We start from the raw sequence: 18,833 nt of genomic DNA on the forward strand, positions 1-18,833 counted from the left end.
TTATGTGTGAGGCATGATCCGATAGGCGTACTCTGAGCACACTTCCTGGATCAGGACGACAGGTGGGAAAATACTTCATTTGAGAAAACCACAGGGACTTTGCCATGAGTGAGGGCTGTGAGCAACTAGTTAGCTGTGGGGAAGCATCGAGCCTTTAGGCACTGTTCCCACCACTAGGCATGTGCAAAGCTGTTGGACTTAAGCACTTACGCTTAAGCAGCTTTCTCAATCTAGCCCTTAGCATCTGAATGAGTTTATCGTAAAACACCGAACAAGTGTCACCAACATTCAAATTGAGCAAACCAACAGCTTTGATAGGGTCTACATTCATTTGACTTTTCTCATCGCTTCAAACCCTGTTCACCACGTTGAACACTCCTTCCACTAACTGACTGTCCCTGGTAAATACAGAGCCAGTTCTGCTTGGAACAGCAATATTGAACAAACATTTTGATAGATTAAATGAAAAACCAGGACAATTCAAACGGGCTCAAAAGATGTTCCCGGGACATCAGGACATCTTACAAAACCTCCAGGACTGTCCCGATAGCACAGAGACATATGGTCACTTGAGGAATGAGGGAAGCAGTCCTTTCAGAACACTGAATATAGTGAAACTAGTTAAGGTTCTAAAAGCCAAGCCATCCTGAGTCTTAAGTGATTCAGTGTTAGTGAAAAGGATGTGACTATGACTGCCCATAAGAACAGAGCCAAACTTTCATATTTATATAGTAAGCTGCTTGACAAAGAAACTGCCTATAGAGATTGAGAATCATTCTAGATCTTCAGACAGATACAAGTTAGGGGTAAGCATTACACATTCTGCTGTTTTGCCAGGGTAAGTGAAGTTATCAGGCACAAATTAACTGTATGATTTCAAATAATTATGCTGTAATACCCATATGAGTTGTCTCTTTTGTTATTGTGTAAATCCCCCATTTTATCCAAAAGAAAACAGACCATTTAAAAGGGCATCTTAAAGGCAAGACAAAAGGCTTAAATGTTACAGGCCAAATTCATCCCTGGCATAACTTAATTGACTTCAGCCCGATTTAGATAGAATTACGCTAGGCATGAATCTGTCCCACCATCCTTTTTCCATAAGGGCTTTTTATAGCACAAGTCAAAACGTCTCTGAACGATAGGAAAAGAAGGGCATTATTTTCATCTCTCGGCAATAGCATGAATATTTTTTACTGCTAAGTGCTAATGAAAATTGCAAAATGTAAGTGCTTAGGTACTAAGGAAGCTTACTGATGACTGCTCTTTAAACTAGTCCAATTCACGTTTAAGTCGAGTAAAGAGAATAAGAACGCGCGAACCAAGGTTAACAAAACTACAGCTCCAGAAAAGTGATGCTTTTTCTGTGAAACAATATCCATAAAATTCCTTCATTAAAAATAAGCATTTTGTTAAAGGGGCTCAATCAACTTAAAAGCCACGCTTCTCAGAAGTTCCCCTCCCCCCTTTTTCAACCACCACCTAAGGCTACTATAACTGAAAGAATATTTCTTTTCTCCACTTTATAGTCATTTTCTCTCTCCCCCGTAGTCAGAAAGGTAATCGTGGCTGTGTGAGGTCTTTACACTAACAGTGACGTGCAAAACAGGACTGTACAACCATAAAAATATGAAAGGGGGATTCTTTGCCACAATAGTAATCGACCCAACTTTGGCTCATTTTTTGAAATTGAATAGATTTCAAGTTGACCTTTAAACCTTCATACTTAGGCATCTTTTCAATTCTCTATTGTAACTTTCATTGATAAATACAGGCACATAGATTATCCACTGAAATGTATTTCCTGTATTAGTGACTACAATGATAAGTATAATACTTACTGTTGCACTTGATGGCTGCAATTTGCACTAGTAAAACTGACAATCATCTGCAATTTTTCAGTAGCATAGTTTACAAACTGCTGTTTAAAGGCTCTCTCTTTTGCTTTAGTTGTCCAGGTTAGTTTCTCATAGAGATACAATAATCCATACATACTTAGGGAAAGACATATGAGTTTCCAGCCTACAGTTCTCCACACCTGAAAAAGAAGCATCTTTTCATGACCTGAGCGGATTATGTAACAGTAGCTCTATGGAATGTATTTTGTCAAAGTGTGGTCATAATTAGAAGAGGATAGAGAAGTGTCAACTTCCTGTTCAAGGTATTTGCTCTCTTTGTACCTTTCTGTCCGACTGGATTAACAAAACATGTTTTTCATCCAGGTAGCACTGCAGAGCAACACAGCTACATAAGGAGCTAGAGCCTCTTCACCTTGTGCATCAGCTGCAGAACTGTTTAGCTAGATTCATATTACAGAATCTTGATTGCTAGAGATAAAGTAAGAGGCAGAAAGCAAAGCTCTCAGCAATTCCAAATTGAGCCTGACAAAAAAAACCAAATAAATTTTATAATTTAGAAACGGAGCACATTTATATGGAATAAATATAGGCTCCAACATGACCCTACTCAGCCAGTTTTCTTATTACATACTTACTACGAGCCTTTAATGCACTTTATACTCCTTACTGCAGTGCTATTTAGCCTTGAAGATGTAAATATTTTGCTGCATTAGACAAAAAGTATTTATCCTAGATACCCCATTTGCAAAGTGGTTCTGATGCCACAGATCTTGTAACCCTAACTCACATAAGTAAGGGTTGCAGGATTGGAACCATGATGTAGAGTCATATAGGTTAGAGTACAGCATGACTGATTCCTGGAGCCTTTGCCTATGAAGAGTAAATTTAAAAAAAACAATGGATATCAAAGAAATCTAATAAACCAATCACTCAGTTTAAGTATTTTAAATTAACTATTCTGTAGCCATTTACAAAGAAACCCTGGCTAAACTGATTAGCAAACAATTCTTTACTATGCTAAATACTAATTTCTAGATTTCACCTGTGATTGCAAGGGGCTTACCAAGCACATGAAAGGAAAGTGCACCTATTGTTTAGTATCTGTTTAGTAAGACTAACTTCATTAGACATAGTTCTGTTTAAGTCATGAGTTGAATGGAGCTATGCTGATTCTTGCCATCTGGGGACTAGGCCCATTGCTAATTAGACTGGTTCTAACAAGCAAGCATCAATTCTATGCAGCAGTGATGGCATCCTAAACAGTAAAAAGAGTACATCTGGAATAGTCTCTGCCATGCTTTCCATTTATAGAGGTAGTTGCAAATGCTACTTGCCACTCCTCCAACGATGATGATGCTCATAGAGGTCCGTGATGTTAGTGAAGCTAAACTTGTTACCAAAGAAACCATGAGTTCCTCCTGTGATACGTTCTCTGGAGTTACGGCAGGAAGACAGGTGGCAGAGGGGGTGGAAGCTAAAGGACGAGGCATCTAGAAGAGCAGAAGAAGGCAACTGAGTGATAAGCATTATGGAACTGTAGAGCAAACTGCTTGGTTTTATTATTTATTTTGCTTTCTCATAAGCAGGGTTAAAAATTGAACTTAAGACTGTCTGGGAGATTCAAAAAGGCTCTTCATTTGTTTAACCCTGAACAGCAGTAACGGAGGCTTAGAGAGTTGTTCAGAAAACTGATGAGTAACAAGAGATGGGCCTTTCCTGAAGATCTCATCAACCCAGACAGGGGGGTGGGGCAAGAAGTGAAGAGCTGCCCCAAATTCCTGAAATATAGTTAAAGCTTTTAGCATGGACTGTAGTTAATTCCGTTTGATTCCCACTATGCCTCATCAGCTCCTATCCACTCCCCACTATTCTAGCTGCCCCGTGCCCACCTGGCAGTTCTTTCAACCCTTCACTCCCCTACAAATGCACCCATCCACCCATGAATTTTTTTTTTTACTTTGAGGCTAGGGCAAAGTCTTAAGTAGATCCAAATTTCATGGTGACCTCATGATGGGCTGAACAAAAATCCCAGGTCTGAATAGCCTCTCAAGCTTTACAAGGGGAGCAGGGAGGGATAACATCTGGAGACCTATTTTGCAGTCTGGGGCTATCGCTACATTTATCACAACAGCCATAGTTTCTTTCCACTTGTTAGTGTTGACATTTAAAAACTCCATTGCCCCAAATAGCCAGACAGTCCATAAGGTTGAGGGAAGTAGGACTGGCTTTGCTCCACTTTAATTATACAAAAACTGTAAATGAAGAGGTGACCAGAAGGATAGATACAGAGGTAAAACAAAAATCAGAGTCCCCAAGAGCATGCAGTAGCTGCAAGAAGTACTAGAAAGGTGTTCTGGCTCCATTTCATCCATGCATATAACCCAGTAATAACACCAAACCTCACCAAAACAAGTTTCAGACAAAGGGAACATGGTGAGCAGACAACACACCAAGCTATTAACACGCATGTAAAATAATGTATAGAAAACATCAGATATCAACCCAATCCATTCTGAAAGACCTGGGAAGCACTCACCTGTGAGGTTGGATCTGCCAGCCCGAGTAGCACTCTATGAGCATTCTTTGGGCCTAGGAAGCGGTTTACAAGGGTGGTCCACCCCAGGGAAAAGTGGAACGTGATATCCTCTTGAAAATCCGAACACAGACTGTGACAGTTCAAATCGTAACTGAGGTCAAACTTCCTGCATGGAATTAGCAACTGGAGCTGATTCTGAACACCAGAAGGTAATAATGGTGTCAGATTTTCTAAAAACAAAGTGGATTAGCAAAATTTAGTTACTATGCAAAACTTTACTCCATCTTGGGAAGGTCATATGATGCACTCATTCTGTATCTGGCTTTTTTAATTTCAAACACCTAAGCAACAGTATTAACTGAGGCCTAACCTACCAGTTTATCTACTTAGCAATTTCCATTACAATTAAGAGAGTGCTCAGCCCTTGCACTGCACAGTTTAAACACAGTCTGTCCCATTAGGATCAACTATTGATCATTCCAGCAAAACAAAATGGAAAAAGAAAAAGCCATCCAGAAAGGCAGTGGTGTCAAAAAGGGAAAAAATGGTCAGAGATTAACTGAACCAATCAGAAAGATCTCTAGCTAGAGTCCTGAAGTCCAGGATGGACAAAGGACCACTTGGCCAATCTCAATAGCCTTGGGTAGAAATAAGGAAGAGGTGACTTCTCAAGATCTCAGGAATAGGTCACTAAAGGCTTCATATATTTCCTCAAGACCTGACTGTTTCATTACCAGGAATCAATTCAGACTGAGTGGTTGGACAGGCATTTAACAAAAGGGAGTACAGAAACAGGAGACCATACCAAAATGTGAGCTTCAAGATAGAATCCTAGTTTTTACTGAGTGAACTAGGGTAAGGCTTACACTGAAGAAATATCTGACAATCAGGTATTGCCTATATTTTAACATTACCATTGTTAATTCAAGTTATTTTACTCAGTTCCCTTCCCTAAGATAGCTATACAGAGGTTAAAAAGACACAGGGAGGGAAGAAAGGTAGCAGGTCTAGAGTGAGTTGGGAAGTCCTGTTTTCTGATCTCAGTTCTACCACAGTGTGTGACCTCAGGCAAATAAATCACTTAATCTCGGTTTCACAGCTTCTCCAAATCGGGATAATAATTACTCCTACCAAATCCCCACAAGCCCTGTGGGAAGTAACAGTTGCATAGCACTTTGGAGCTGTAAAGTGTTATAAGCTTATAACTCAGTAAATCCCAGTCATAGTATGTAATTGTCTAGAGAGGAACAAGTAAAAGTAGGAATTTACTTGGATTAAACATTGTTAGGAGAGGAACTGTTTTTCCATTATTCATGTGTACAGATCCTGTGATCTATGATTGGGACTTCTTGATGCTGCCCCAATACAAATAACAACTCAAAGAAGACAAAGTCCTTTTGGGGTTGAGCTGGAGACTGCCCAGGTTCAGACTCATATTTGTGTGAAAGTAACATTACTCTGTATAAATATTACCAATCATTTCCTGCTGTGACTGATGCATTGACTGATTGACTTCAGTGGAGCAACGGTCAGCCAGGTTCCTTCCCAAACCATCTTCTATGTGCTTGTTGAGCTCCTAATGTTTCATGGAGAAAGCATGTACATAAGTTGATATCAACAAGCCAGCTATGTTAGAACAATTTTGAAATATGCTGAACGCAAGAAATCCCTCTAATCTTTGAACATATTGTTATCCATGGTGGGAAGGAGAAGAGCATGGAGAATGATCATGCACTGAAATTATAAATTCTCGTAGTAAACTAACTAGAATTTTAAAAAGGGCTGATATCTGTAACACTGTGGTCATTAAAAAGGTAGCTGAAAAATATACCTCAGTTTTCAATATAACTGTTTCAGAGAGCATAGTGCAGGAGTGGGCAAACTACGGCCCATGGGCCTCGTCTGGCCCATCAGACCTTTTAATCCGGCCCTCGAGCTCCACTGCCCTGCTCTGCCCGGTGCTCCCGCATGTTCAGGACCTGCGTGACGGGCATGAGGGCACGCATGTTACTCTGGCTGCACAACCCAAATGCACTTCATGCGCCATCGGAGCCTAGAACCTGCAAGCCCACATGCCTGCTACTCGTTGGCTTAGGTGACTGATGTTTTAGTAGTGTTAATTTTCCATTGTTGAGGGTGACCAGCTACATTGTTCTCATTAATCAAAGAGGGTGTAGAAAGGGGGTAAGTTTGGTTTAATTATTGTAATACCTTGTTATGACAGTATATTTATAATAGTAAGTATGGTTTTATGCTTATTTCCACTAAAATGTATCTTTATTAAATAAAGTTTATATGAATATCTCTGAATTGTTAAATTCCAAGAGCATTCATGGCCCGCCATACAATTTCCATACCCAGATGTGGCCCTCAGCCCAAAAAGTTTGCCAGCCCCTGGAATAATGCCACTATATTACTCTGGATAGTCAGAATTGTCTTGGTCTGATAGCAACCACTTCACTGGCCTGAACTAAGAGATACCAATTTCAACCATATTGGTGGAAGTCAAAATATAAATGCTTTGGGAGCAGTGATGGCAGGTAGAATACTCATTCAATCCTATAAATGTAGATTAATGGTGCAGAATCAGTCTCCTATTGAGCAAATACAGTCAATGGAAGTTTTGACATGCACTTTAATGGGAGCATGATCAGGGTTTTTGAGTACCAGGCTCACGAGACTATCTTGGAATGTATGCTCCTTTTAAAAGTTACTGTTAAAGTTGGTAGAAATTCAAACAACAAAAAATGGCCTTTTTAAAAGTGAAAATGTCCATGAATTGTGGACTCCAAAATATTTTGTCAAGTGAATTTGTGACTTTTTGTAATTGAAATTTGTATCAAAAGTATTCTCAAGGTGGCTAGCAAAATGTTTCATCTACAAAAAACCAATAAATATGAACCAAACTAAAAATTTTAGTGACCATTCTGATAAAATTTTTAATTAATTAAAGAACTTGAATTCCCTCCCCCCCACCTTAAAATGGAAACAATTCCAGAATCTTTTGCAACTTTCTCCCCATCATCTTTAGTTATTGCAATCTAATTTAATAACAGAAATACACAGATAAATGGATAGTAAATCTCCTAAGAAAGACCACCACGTACACAAAGTAATATACAGTTATTCTTGGGGGAATTCTGCACCAAAAAACTAAAAATTCTGTAAAACTCTATATGTTTTCTTTGTCAAAACAACAATATAATCCCACCCGTTTCAATTATTTTGGTAATTTATTTCAAAATGCCTATCAGCAAGAATGTCTGTAATAATACAGACAAGAAAAAAGCCCCCTTCCCAGAAGCAGAGAGTTAAAGAAAACCCTATGACAACCCACTTCCCGTTTCTCTGTTATGCTTTTGTTGGGCACCTCAATCTGGGTGTGTCACATGTGCCAACTGAGCAACTATCGGGGGAAAGCTCTGCCGCTCCCATCTCAGACACCCTCCCTCCCAGAGCCCAGCCATGGGGCACCCCGGCCCAGACACCTGCACCCCTTTGTCCCCAGAGTCCAACCAGGGCGCACCCCACCCCTATCACAGACACCCATGCCCCATAACCCCCCAGACCTCAGCCCGGACAGCAACACGCCCTACCCCTCCAGAGGCCAGTTGCGGGGCACCACCCCAGCCCAGACACCTGCACTCCTTACCTCCCCATGGCTGGGCTCTGGGGGGGTGCCCCCCAGCCCAGACACCTGCTCCTAGTTCTAGCTTTTACTATGTTAGTTTTAATAATTCACGTACTATATACTCCTGGGGGAATTCTGCACCACTGCACAATGTGAAATTTGCAAGCTGAAGAGCTGGGCTCTGCTGGGTCCAGCAGCCCCTAATGGCGGCCATCAGCTCTGCAGCACTGCCTACTCCTCAGAGCCCAGGGAGGGAGGGAGGGAGGGAGAAAGAGAAACAGCCTGATGCTGGGTCCTGGGCTCTATGGAGTTTCCTGCACACCGCCTCCTTCCTTCAGGATGAGCTGGGAACCGCAGCTACCCAGAACTCTCCAGCTTCCCCTCCTCCTGGCCCTGGCAGTGTCTTGTATTTGTGAGCTGGAGAGCTGGGCTCTGCTGGGTCCAACAGGCCCTAATGGCAGCCAGCAGCTCTGCAGCACCAGGGGGGGAAAATGAAATTCTCCACAGAACATTAATTTTGCGCAAATTCTACATTGTGCAGTGGCGCAGAATTCCCCCAGGAGTTTACAGTGCATGAATTATTAAAATTAACATACTAAAAAGGTAGAACTAGGAGCCAATGTGAATGACAAATTATCTTCATCAAATCACTCAGGTGTTACTTACACTTTTATACAGCTTCAATACTTGTGAAGAAGGGTGAAAATCAGAATAAAATTCATCAACCAAAACAGAGAGTCGACAAATCTCATCAGTCATCGCAGAAGAAACCTGAAAATGTTAAAATATAGACATGGCAATAGAAGTTGTTTTTTTTTTTAATTGAAACACAGAGTGCAAAGGAGGAAATTATTAAAATGCTAACTGCATCACTAGATTATTTAGGTTAAAAACATTCTGCCCATTCTCATGATTAATCAAAAAATGTGAACAGTTAGCAGTCTGTTGGTAAAATCCCTCTCCAATGTAAAGAGCACCTCATGAAGTAGCTAGTTCTGACAGATAATGGGGGCCACCATCTGCAGCCTCTGACCCCCCCCCCCCCCAGTTATCTCCATTGAAGAAGATTCCAGAAGTAATTTAAGAATGGCTACTTATCGTCCTACAGTAACCATGGTCCTTTGAGATGCATTATCCACAAGTATTCCACTTCTGGTGCAGATTCGCCCCATTCACGGGAGATCAGAATCTATTGAAATAATAGTGGCCAGTTGGGACATTGCGTTCTGGCACCCAATGGCTGAAGACAAAGGGTGAATCGAGTGAAACCTACCTTCAATTCCTTCACTGAAGCAGAATCCGGTTGATGTAGGATTCCACAGTAGCAGAGAAGGATGGCGAGTTGTGAAATACATGTAGACAACACATCTCAGAGAACAACAGTTATGTCTACGCTAAAAGCTATGTATGTGTGCAGGGGGAATCACAGCCATGTACTCATGCTAGCGCTCTTCCAGCTAGCGTGCGCAAAGGTAGCAGTGGGAGCACAGCAGCAGAGGCAGGGCTTAGACGTGCTGAGGCTACATAGGGCTGCACAGGTGAACCACCCTCAGTTCCTTCTCTACCGCAAAGTTCCACAGAGGAAACACCAAAGCAGAGGAGAAAGAGATACACTTTGAAGAACTGCAGTTACTTCACAGGGTGAGTAACATTTCCTTCTTCTTCAAGTAATGTGCCTATTGGTGCTCCACTTCAGGTGACTTTGGAGCAGTATCCCCAGGAGGATGGTGTTTCGGAATAGAGGTCTGGGAATATTACAATGGTCTCCTGATGAAGGTAAGCGGCCACCACCACCACCACTAGAACTTTTGAGAATACACTTGAAATTGAGGATAGTCCAAAAGGAAGCATCCAATATTGGAAGTGATATTGGCCTATCAGAAAGGCAAGTATATTCTGTGAGATGCATGAGTGGCAATATGGAAATGTCCATCTTATAGGCTGAGAGCTGAAAACCAATCCCGAGTCTAATGAAGGAATCATCATTGCCAGAGTCACCATTCTGAATTTGAAACTTTATAAATTTAGGAGCCTTAGATCTAAAAATCAGTCTCATATCTCCATTTTTCTTCGGTACAAGGAAATACCTCAAGTAGAAATCCTTCCCCCTTTGTGCTGAGCAGGGACAGGCTGTATCAGCCCTAGACAAAGAAGGAAGTCTATTTCTTGTCTCAGTAGGAGCTTATAAGAAGAGACCCAAAAGAGGGAGGTGGGAAGGGGGAGGTATGTAAAGTAGATGGCATAGCCTGATGTAAATCTCCAAAACCCATCTGTCTACAGTAATTTGCTCCAATGAATGTCAAAAATGGGAGAGAGTTTCCAAATGCAGGGAGGTGAGCAAACTTTTGCAGCTGGTAGACCCAAGGTGGGCAGGATTTGAACCCTCAACCACCTCATTAAAACTGGTGTTTTGATAATGAAGATGCGTATTTGAATCAGATGAATTTATTGTTCTCTTCCTTGGGAATCTGTGGTTCTTTCTAGGGGTCTCTGGAACCTCAGAAAATTGTATTGAACAGGATCTCTGAGCAGTGTTCAATCTACTAAACTTTCTTTTTCTCTCAGGGTAAATCTCCAGAGATCCCAGAGTGGCTCTGGAGTCTTGGAGAGTTCAGATGGACTTGTCCATGTTCTCTGAAACCAACTTTAGACTAGGGCTGTCAAACTATTAAAAAAATGAAATTGCGATTAATCACAATTTTAATTGCGCTGTTAACAACAGAATACCCTTTATTTAAATATTTTTGGATGTTTTCTACATTTTCAAATAGATCAATTTTAATTACAACACAGAATACAATGTGCACAGTGCTCATTTTATATTATCTTCATTACAAATATTGGCACTGTAAAAAAGAAAAAACAAAAGAAATAGTATTTTTCAATTCACCTCAGACAAGTACTGCAGTGCAATCTCAATAATGAAAGTGCAACTTACAAATGTAGAATCTTTTTTCCCACAGAACTAAACTGAAAAACAAAACAATGTAAAACTTTAGAGATTACAAGTCTACTCAGTCCTACTTCTTGTTCAGCCAATCGCTAAAACAAACAAGTTTGTTTATATTTATGGGAGATAATGCTGCTTGCGTCTTATTTACAATGTCACCTGAAAGTGAGAACAGGCGTTCACATGGCACTGTTGTAACTGGTGTTGCAAGGTATTTATGTGGCAGATACGCTAAACATTCATATATCCCTCCATGCTTCAACCACCATTCCAGACACAGAAGCGTCTCATTGATCAGGAGGGCGACCAATAACTTGTGTTGCGATTCCCTGACTTCAAGTGGCATCTGAATGGAGTCTGACTGGATTGCCACATGTTTAATAAGGTCTTGCATCTGCTTAAAATCATCGACCATAGACCATGGAAGAGACATTACCACTTCGTCTAATGATGATGAGGAGATGGTAGTTTGAGGAGTATCCTCCTCATCTGCCCTAGTTTCCTGTTCCTCAAAATGTCTCCTCCTGCTGGGGAGTGATCTGAGGTGGTAGAAATTGTCTCTCCCTATTGTACCAGCAGGCTAGGCTCCAAGCCTTAGAAAACTGCTGTCAGTCAACAGCCCAGGGATCTCAGTATCACAACTGGAGGTATCCGTATGGGAGGGGCAGTGGCATTTAAGGTTGTTCCCACCACTTGTGATGTCTTCCCCAGGGTTCCTCCTTGTCTCTGCGACTAACATAGAAAAGGTTCCTATAAGGATGGGTTAGGAGAGCCCTATGCTGAACAGCTAAAAATGCTGGTGAGTTAGTCTGTACCAGTGATAGATGAGAATCCAGTGACTGAGTGAGTTTTGGTACCAGGAGGCACTCGATACCCATGATCAGCAGAGATTTTGGTTCTTCATAAGTATCTAAATTCTTGAGGTAGCGAATGGAGTGTCAGAACCAACCTGATGGTCTCTAGAAGTAGATGGTACCAAGGATTTCAATTGCTCTGATGACAAGGGTGACAGAGGTGGATACTTCAATTTATACAGTACTGGGGGACCTGTCAAGGGGGGGTACTAGTGGTAAAGTTGTTTCCGATGGTACTGGTCTGGAAAAACACCTCCCTTTGCCATCTCTGTTACACCTGGATGGTAAAGAAGCTCGCTCAAGGCAGCATGTGCTCACAGAAGAGCTTCGGGTCTTTCCAACCCCGTCAGCACCAAAGGAAACTGTAGCCTCTATGGTACCAGGCAGAGAGGTCCATGATTCTGAGACCATTGACCTGGTGGGAAACCAAGGTCTTTTTGGAGCAAACTTTCTGGGACCTCTGGAGGTCTCTGGAACCATCCCCTTTCTGTGGGGTATTGAGCAGAGATCGAAGAAGGTGCACTAGATCTGCCCAGAGACTGAGGTACAAGGGATTCTCCCAATCTGGCTCTGAAGCAGGGCAAAGAGAGCTTGCTCTCCTAATTCTTCCTTGCCCTAGATCTAAGGGCTGAACAGAAGTTACATTTCTGTGGGATGTGTGACTCTCAAAGCAACAAAAACACTTGGAATGGCCATTGCTAACTGGGATGGTATCCCAGCAAGTAATGCAATGTTGAAACCCAGAGAGCTGGGCATAGCCTCCCAAGGAAGGCAAGTCTCCCCAAAGAGAGGAGAAAGGAAAAAAAGGCACTCCTCTCACTAGTAAAACTAAACTAACAACTATACTAAGCCAAACCAGTACTAAGAAAACAATTCTAGTTGGATGAGGCACACTCAAGGTGGACCTGCTAAGCTGCTCTCTCCGGCCAAGGCAATTGAGAAGGAACTGAAGGATGTGTGCATGAGCCACATGGGCACCGCTAGTAAAAGTCTCCAACTGAAGGCGCATGGGATGCATGCACATCTGACACTACTCAAAGAAAACCAGGTGAGCCACCAAACTGTGAATTTGAAGATAGAAAATATTCTCTTCCTTGTTTGGATCTAAGACATTTGCTCTTTGTATGCAACCCACCTTGTTCTCTACTTCCTCAGTAACCTGTTTGATTTTTCTCTTAATATCCTCTGTTAAAATGTTCAGTTGGTTTCGAACAAATTCCAACCTATCTTTCTGGTCTTCTCGCTCTTCCATTGAATGAACTCTAAGGTAGCAGAAAAGAAATCACCATCACTAGTAGTTCTCCCAGAAACATAATAGTACAAAGAAACTTAATAAATCCAGCATGGATGAACAATTAATACAAGAGGGTTTATTAAGCAGTCAAATGAATCAGAAGTCATACTGGGCTGACAAAAGCTATCAATTGACATAAGCAAATGTCCTACTTGTCGAATGCAAGTAGAATACACATTAAGTTTACAGCTATTTCTTAACATAACTGCTTACAGTTAGCTTTTCATACACTATCTCTGTTGCAAAGAGTGCGTTTGGAATTCGGGTACCAATTGTGGTATCTATAATTTACTAAAGAAAAAGAAAGGAGGGTAAAGAAAGAATCTTGTTTGGGAAACTGGCCCTCTAAGTCTTAACTTATCTCTACAAATTAGTGGAGACAATTCCTCTGACCAGACTGCGCTATTACTGCTCACTGGCACCATTTGATTGCTACTTTACAATGAAACTGTATTTCTCATCTTGAAGACCAGGAAAAATAAAAAACACTAAAACCGAGCCACATATTACTCTCCCAAGCAGTGCTGGGCCCATAGCTCAAATGAGGATGGTTTAAAGGCTGAAGTTACATAAGCTGAACAGCCAGTGGCCATGCCACATGTTGATTCAAATGATCTAGGGAGTGGCAGAGCATTGGTTTTGATGGACAGATTTAGAAAACAAAGCAACAGATTTAAGAGAAGGACTTCAAGAGTGGCATTCTTAGAATTAATCTAAGAGCTGACAAAATGCATCAGATTAAGGATGTAAATGCACAACTAACAGAAACTGGTGCATTCAGGAAGGGTATGAGATTTAGTGGGGGATTGAGTAGTCCACTGGAGGGTACATTATTGAGGAGCACAGATGGAAAGGAGGTAAACTGGAGAGGTTAATATACAACAGCACATTAACTATAGGTGAGAAAAGACCAGGCATCAAGGGCAGTTAGGAGAAATTTCTTTACTCAAAGCGGGAAGAGTATGTGACAGTTTCAGAAGCAAAAAAAAAAAATCAATACAATTGTGAAAGTATTAGATACGCAAAAGGAGGAAAGAAATATTACTAGGGGCAAAGGTGACATAGACCAGATTGCTCACATGAGCTCCATCCATCCAAAGCAATATTTTAACCACCCGCAAGCTGCCTGGCTGTCACTTTTCCTCACACACTCCTGCTCATTCACCCTCTTCCCTTTACAGTACGTTATAGAGGAGATAGGCCTCAGTATTGCTTCTAAAATGGTGGTTACAACAAGAAAGACTCCTTACAGTTCTAAAATAAAGACTCAAAAACCAAGCTCATAGGATCAACTAGCCACCTTTGTAATCCGTTAACAATGAAGAAAGCAACAACATGAACGCAGTGATCCTTGGACACCTCAAAGCTGTTTTGCTTCTCCTCACACAGAACAAGTAAACATGAGGAAATGGTGCCAGTGAGCAGTATTAAAACTGAACAGTGAGAGAAATTCCCTATCCACCTCTTGCCAGTAGGGATAAGTGAACTTTAAAGTCTAGACTAGTGCAGGGAAATTAATGCAATGGAAATGGTTCTCTCTCTATGATCTGGATATACCAAAAACAAAAGACTCCTACCTTTTTTCTGCTGCTGCCACATTTATGGCGTCCATAATGTTTTTCACAGTATCTATTATCTGTTTAGCTCTGATAGTGTGCTGTTCAAACTTGGTTTTCACGGCTGACTGCGAGATACACTCCTGCGAGGGGCCCAAGCCACAACACATTACTGTAATTCCATACCAACGCTCTCAGGAATTTCAATGTCAGAAAGCACTTGCTGCTATCATCAAACTTAAACCCAAAGGAAAATAAAAAAGAAAGGAGGAAGTGTACAGAAATCAAAGACACAGAACTGAAAATTCAAATGGCTCTATAGCAGCAAGACTGTATCTTCAGTCCACAGCGTCCACAGTAATGTGAATTGTTTTTGTAAATAAAAAAACATCATAAAAGGAAAATCTGATGTACAAGCATGAAGATAAATCTGTTCCTTTCTCAATGGTATTAAGCATCTCAAAAATTTTCCACATTTTGGTAGTGCTGAATATTTAGCACTGATTCTTATAGCACTAACTAGTTGGTGGTGGCTTTAACTGTCTCATTAACTTTTCTCAAAGTTTCAGGGTTTAACCGTTTTTACCCCAAAAAGATTTTGCACAATTGCAAACTTACGTTGATATTGACATGCCTACCAGCCAAATATGCAATTTGGCCAACCATATGGGGCACTCCAAAACAAGTATTAACTTGAAAGGTGCAACAGCTGGCAAGCATTCTTTAAAATATTTTCCCCTCCTGCTGAATATTCATGTGTTAAATCTAATGGTACTGAATGGTTAGAAATAATAGAGTATAAGGCCAGAAAGGACCACTGTTATTATGTAATCTAACCTCCTGCTCTGCACAGGCCACTGATCTTCCTGGAATTAAATTCCTGTTCGAACTAGTGCACATCTTTTAGAAAAACACTGAATCTTGTTTTAAAAATTGGCAGTGATGGAGAATCCCTCACAACCCTTGGTAAGTGTTCCAGTGGTTAACTGCCCTCATTGTTAAAAAAATTGTCTTGGTTTCCAGTCTGAATTCATCTAGCTTCGACTTCTAGCCACTTCATCTTGTTATACCTTTGTCAGTTACACTGACAAATTCATTATCAAATATTTGTTCTCTATGTAGTTTCTTATAAACTGTGAACAAGTCACTCCATAGCCATCTCTTTGTTAAACTAAACAGGTTGACAGAATGAAGGTCCTCACAAGAAGGCCTCTTTTCCAATCCTTTAGCATTCTTGTGTCTCCTCTCTGAACCCTCTCCAATTTAGCAACATTCTCCTTGAATTGTGGACACCAGAACTGGAAACAGTATTCCAGTGGTGGTCACACCAATGTCAAACTCAGACTTAACATAATTTCCCTGCTCTTACTCGTTATTACCCTGTTTATATATCCAAGGACCACACCAACTTTTTTGACCACAGCATCACATTAGAATCATAGAAGAAGATTAGGGTTGGAAGAGACCTCAGGAGGTCATCTAGTCCAATCCCCTGCTCAAAGCAGAACTAACCCCAACTAAATCATCCCAGCCAGGGCTTTGTCAAGCTGGGCCTTAAAAACCAGTAAGGCTGGAGATTCCACCACCTCCCTAGGTAACACATTCTAGTGCTTCACCACCCTCCTAGTGAAATAGTTTTTCCTAATATTTAACCTAAACCTCCCCTACTGCAACTTGAGACCATTGCTCCTTGTTCATCGGCCACCATTGAGAACAGCTGAGCTCCCAACTTCTTTGGAACCCCCCTTCAGGTAGTTGAAGGCTGCTATCAAATCCCCCCTCACTCTTCTCTTCTGCAGAATAAACAAGCCCAGTTCCCTCAGCCTCTCCTCATAAGTCATGTGCCCCAGCCCCCTAATCATTTTCATTGCCCACCGCTAGACTCTCTCCAATTTGTCCACATCCTTTCTGTAGTGGGGGGCCCAAAACTGGATGCAATACTCCAGATGTGGCCTCACATCAGGGAGCTCATGTTCAGCTGATTATCCATTATGACCTCCCAGTCCTTTTCAGAGTCACTGCTTCCCAGGATATAGTCTCCCATTCTGTACGCAAGGCCTACGAGCTTGTTCCTAGAGGTTTGACTTTACATTTGGCTGTATTAAAACAGACGTTACTGAAACTCAAACTAAAAAGACACAGATGACCAGTTTTGGCAAACTGAATTTATGGCCATAAGAAAGACTTTGAAATTAAGCCATTTCATACAGTGCAGACTATCCACTTAACTAACTGGTGTCACGCTGTGCTAATGTTTAATTTACAGACTGAGCAAACACTATCAGTATCGTACATGTGTTTTAGAAATACGAGTAAGAGTTAAAGCATTTAGTTTCCTTTTATTGGATATAGCTAATGATAAAGGAGATTTTTAAAAGGTACAACTGGCAGTAAGTGCCTAACTCCCACTGACTTTCCCATTGAGTTGGGTGCCTAATTGCCATGTGTGCCTTTGAAAATTTTGCTCTCACCTACCCCTGAATAATAGTTTGTGACGAGATGTAAACAAAACACTAAACGGAAAAAAACAGAATGGGTAAAAGGTTCTCTTTGTTCCTCGATGAAGCAGATCTAGAAATCAGCAACGAAAAGCCAGAGGTTCATAGTTATCAGCACACTGTTAGAGCTAGACTAGACATGTAGGAAAGATGAGAATCTTTCAAATATTAGTAGGTAGTAGATAAAGGGATTATAGTCGTTCACTACACAATCAGAAAATCCAGTTAAAGCACTAGGAAAAACACAAGCATTAGTTATATGTCTGGAAAGACGAGAGAGAGAGAGGAATAAGTTTGCTTTTAAAGTTTATAAACAAATGCATTTATCAAAAGGAAGGTAAAAGCTGCGGTGCTTCCCTAATATACCTCAGAACAGTTACCTCAAACTGCACTTCAAGTATAGCCGGTTAATTTGCCTCTAAGTGCACAGCTCAATACATTTACTGTGCATCGCATCAGAGGGGCACTCTGCAATGGAGTATTAATTAAGGATGTTTGAGTTATTAACTCCCCCATCCTCACCCACTTCATGAAGCAGTGTGGCAAACAGTGACCCAAGAATGAGGGGTGTCTTTTTGACATAGCACATTAAGTGCTGATGCTCTGTGTCAAAAATATAATTTCAATAGAATCTATTATAAAAATCTCAGAGAAAACAATTAAACTCTCTTCCACATTCCATGAGACTGAAAACACACACACACCCCTAACCCCCATAGTTAGCCCACTGAAGGCTTCATGGATTAAAGATCACATCAACTAGCTTTTCTCTTGTCACGGTATGTGTATATATTTTGGGTGTGCACATATTATAAGTGAGGCGGGTAGTGTGTAACCTCTAGGTTAAACTAGAGGTATAAAGGCAGTTTTTAAGTATAAGGATAAAACGTAGGTATAAGACAGCAGTGCAAGAAACCTACAGGCCCAAACCTGTAAGAAATGAGCTTAAGCATTTAGCATAAGATAGGCTTATTAAGTGCTAGCATTGGTAAGCTGATCAACAGTGTCCCTAAATCATAAGATGGTATAAGATACAATTTTTTGCAATAAACAATTCTGCTGAAATTCTGCACAAAATGCTGACAGATAACTTCAAAACATCAATGGATGCTCATTTGGGCATTTTAGGATAGGAACACTGATGCTTAACCACAGGATTGCTCTGGTAACTGACTGACGTGTGTGTGTATATATCTCTCTATCTATCTATCTACCTATCTACCTTCATTTTTGGTTTTTATTTTATTTAATTTTTCCCAGGAATTTATATTGGTGTTTATTACTACAACCACCAAAACAGGTGAAAGTCAGTGAAAAAACCACTTAATTTTTCTGGGTAAATATCGAGGTTTATTTTGGTGGACAGAAGGACAGGGGAAGAAGTAATCAGTAGATTAATGCTTTGATGAATGAAATTCAATATGATTTGCTGCAGAACTAAAACAGAACTCAAAACATGACATTTCTGAGTTTAAGAAAACAATACCTCTCTAATCCCCCCCCAAATTTTTTTCATTTGAATCAACAGTTTACTGTTGTAGACTTAGAACTATTAGCCTATAAATATTTACATTTAATAATTAGGCCACACCATTTGCAGCACATACCCTCAACTTCATCCTTTTCTCTTGTTTTTGTTTTTTTTAAACATTTGA

At 40.8% G+C, this 18,833-nt stretch overlaps 1 protein-coding gene across 8 annotated transcripts in view; it reads right to left on the bottom strand.

The window, feature by feature from the left end:
• MFN1 (mitofusin 1) overlaps positions 1 to 18,833 on the bottom strand; it is a 59,212-nt gene that overhangs the window by 5,616 nt on the left and 34,763 nt on the right. For 7 of the 8 annotated variants that reach the window (XM_074963533.1, XM_074963530.1, XM_074963526.1 and 4 more), the window contains 7 exons: positions 14,702 to 14,823; positions 12,966 to 13,092; positions 8,693 to 8,797; positions 5,869 to 5,971; positions 4,396 to 4,625; positions 3,194 to 3,349; positions 1,842 to 2,038 (listed from right to left, as the gene is read on the bottom strand). In XM_074963533.1, coding sequence (XP_074819634.1) covers positions 1,842 to 2,038; positions 3,194 to 3,349; positions 4,396 to 4,625; positions 5,869 to 5,971; positions 8,693 to 8,797; positions 12,966 to 13,092; positions 14,702 to 14,823 — 1,040 coding nt within the window. The remainder of the gene's footprint in view (positions 1 to 1,841; positions 2,039 to 3,193; positions 3,350 to 4,395; positions 4,626 to 5,868; positions 5,972 to 8,692; positions 8,798 to 12,965; positions 13,093 to 14,701; positions 14,824 to 18,833) is intronic. The other variant, XM_074963532.1, reaches the window with a different exon arrangement.

Source organism: Natator depressus, chromosome 9 (assembly GCF_965152275.1).
Source record: "Natator depressus isolate rNatDep1 chromosome 9, rNatDep2.hap1, whole genome shotgun sequence".
NCBI classification, from domain to species: domain Eukaryota; kingdom Metazoa; phylum Chordata; order Testudines; family Cheloniidae; genus Natator; species Natator depressus.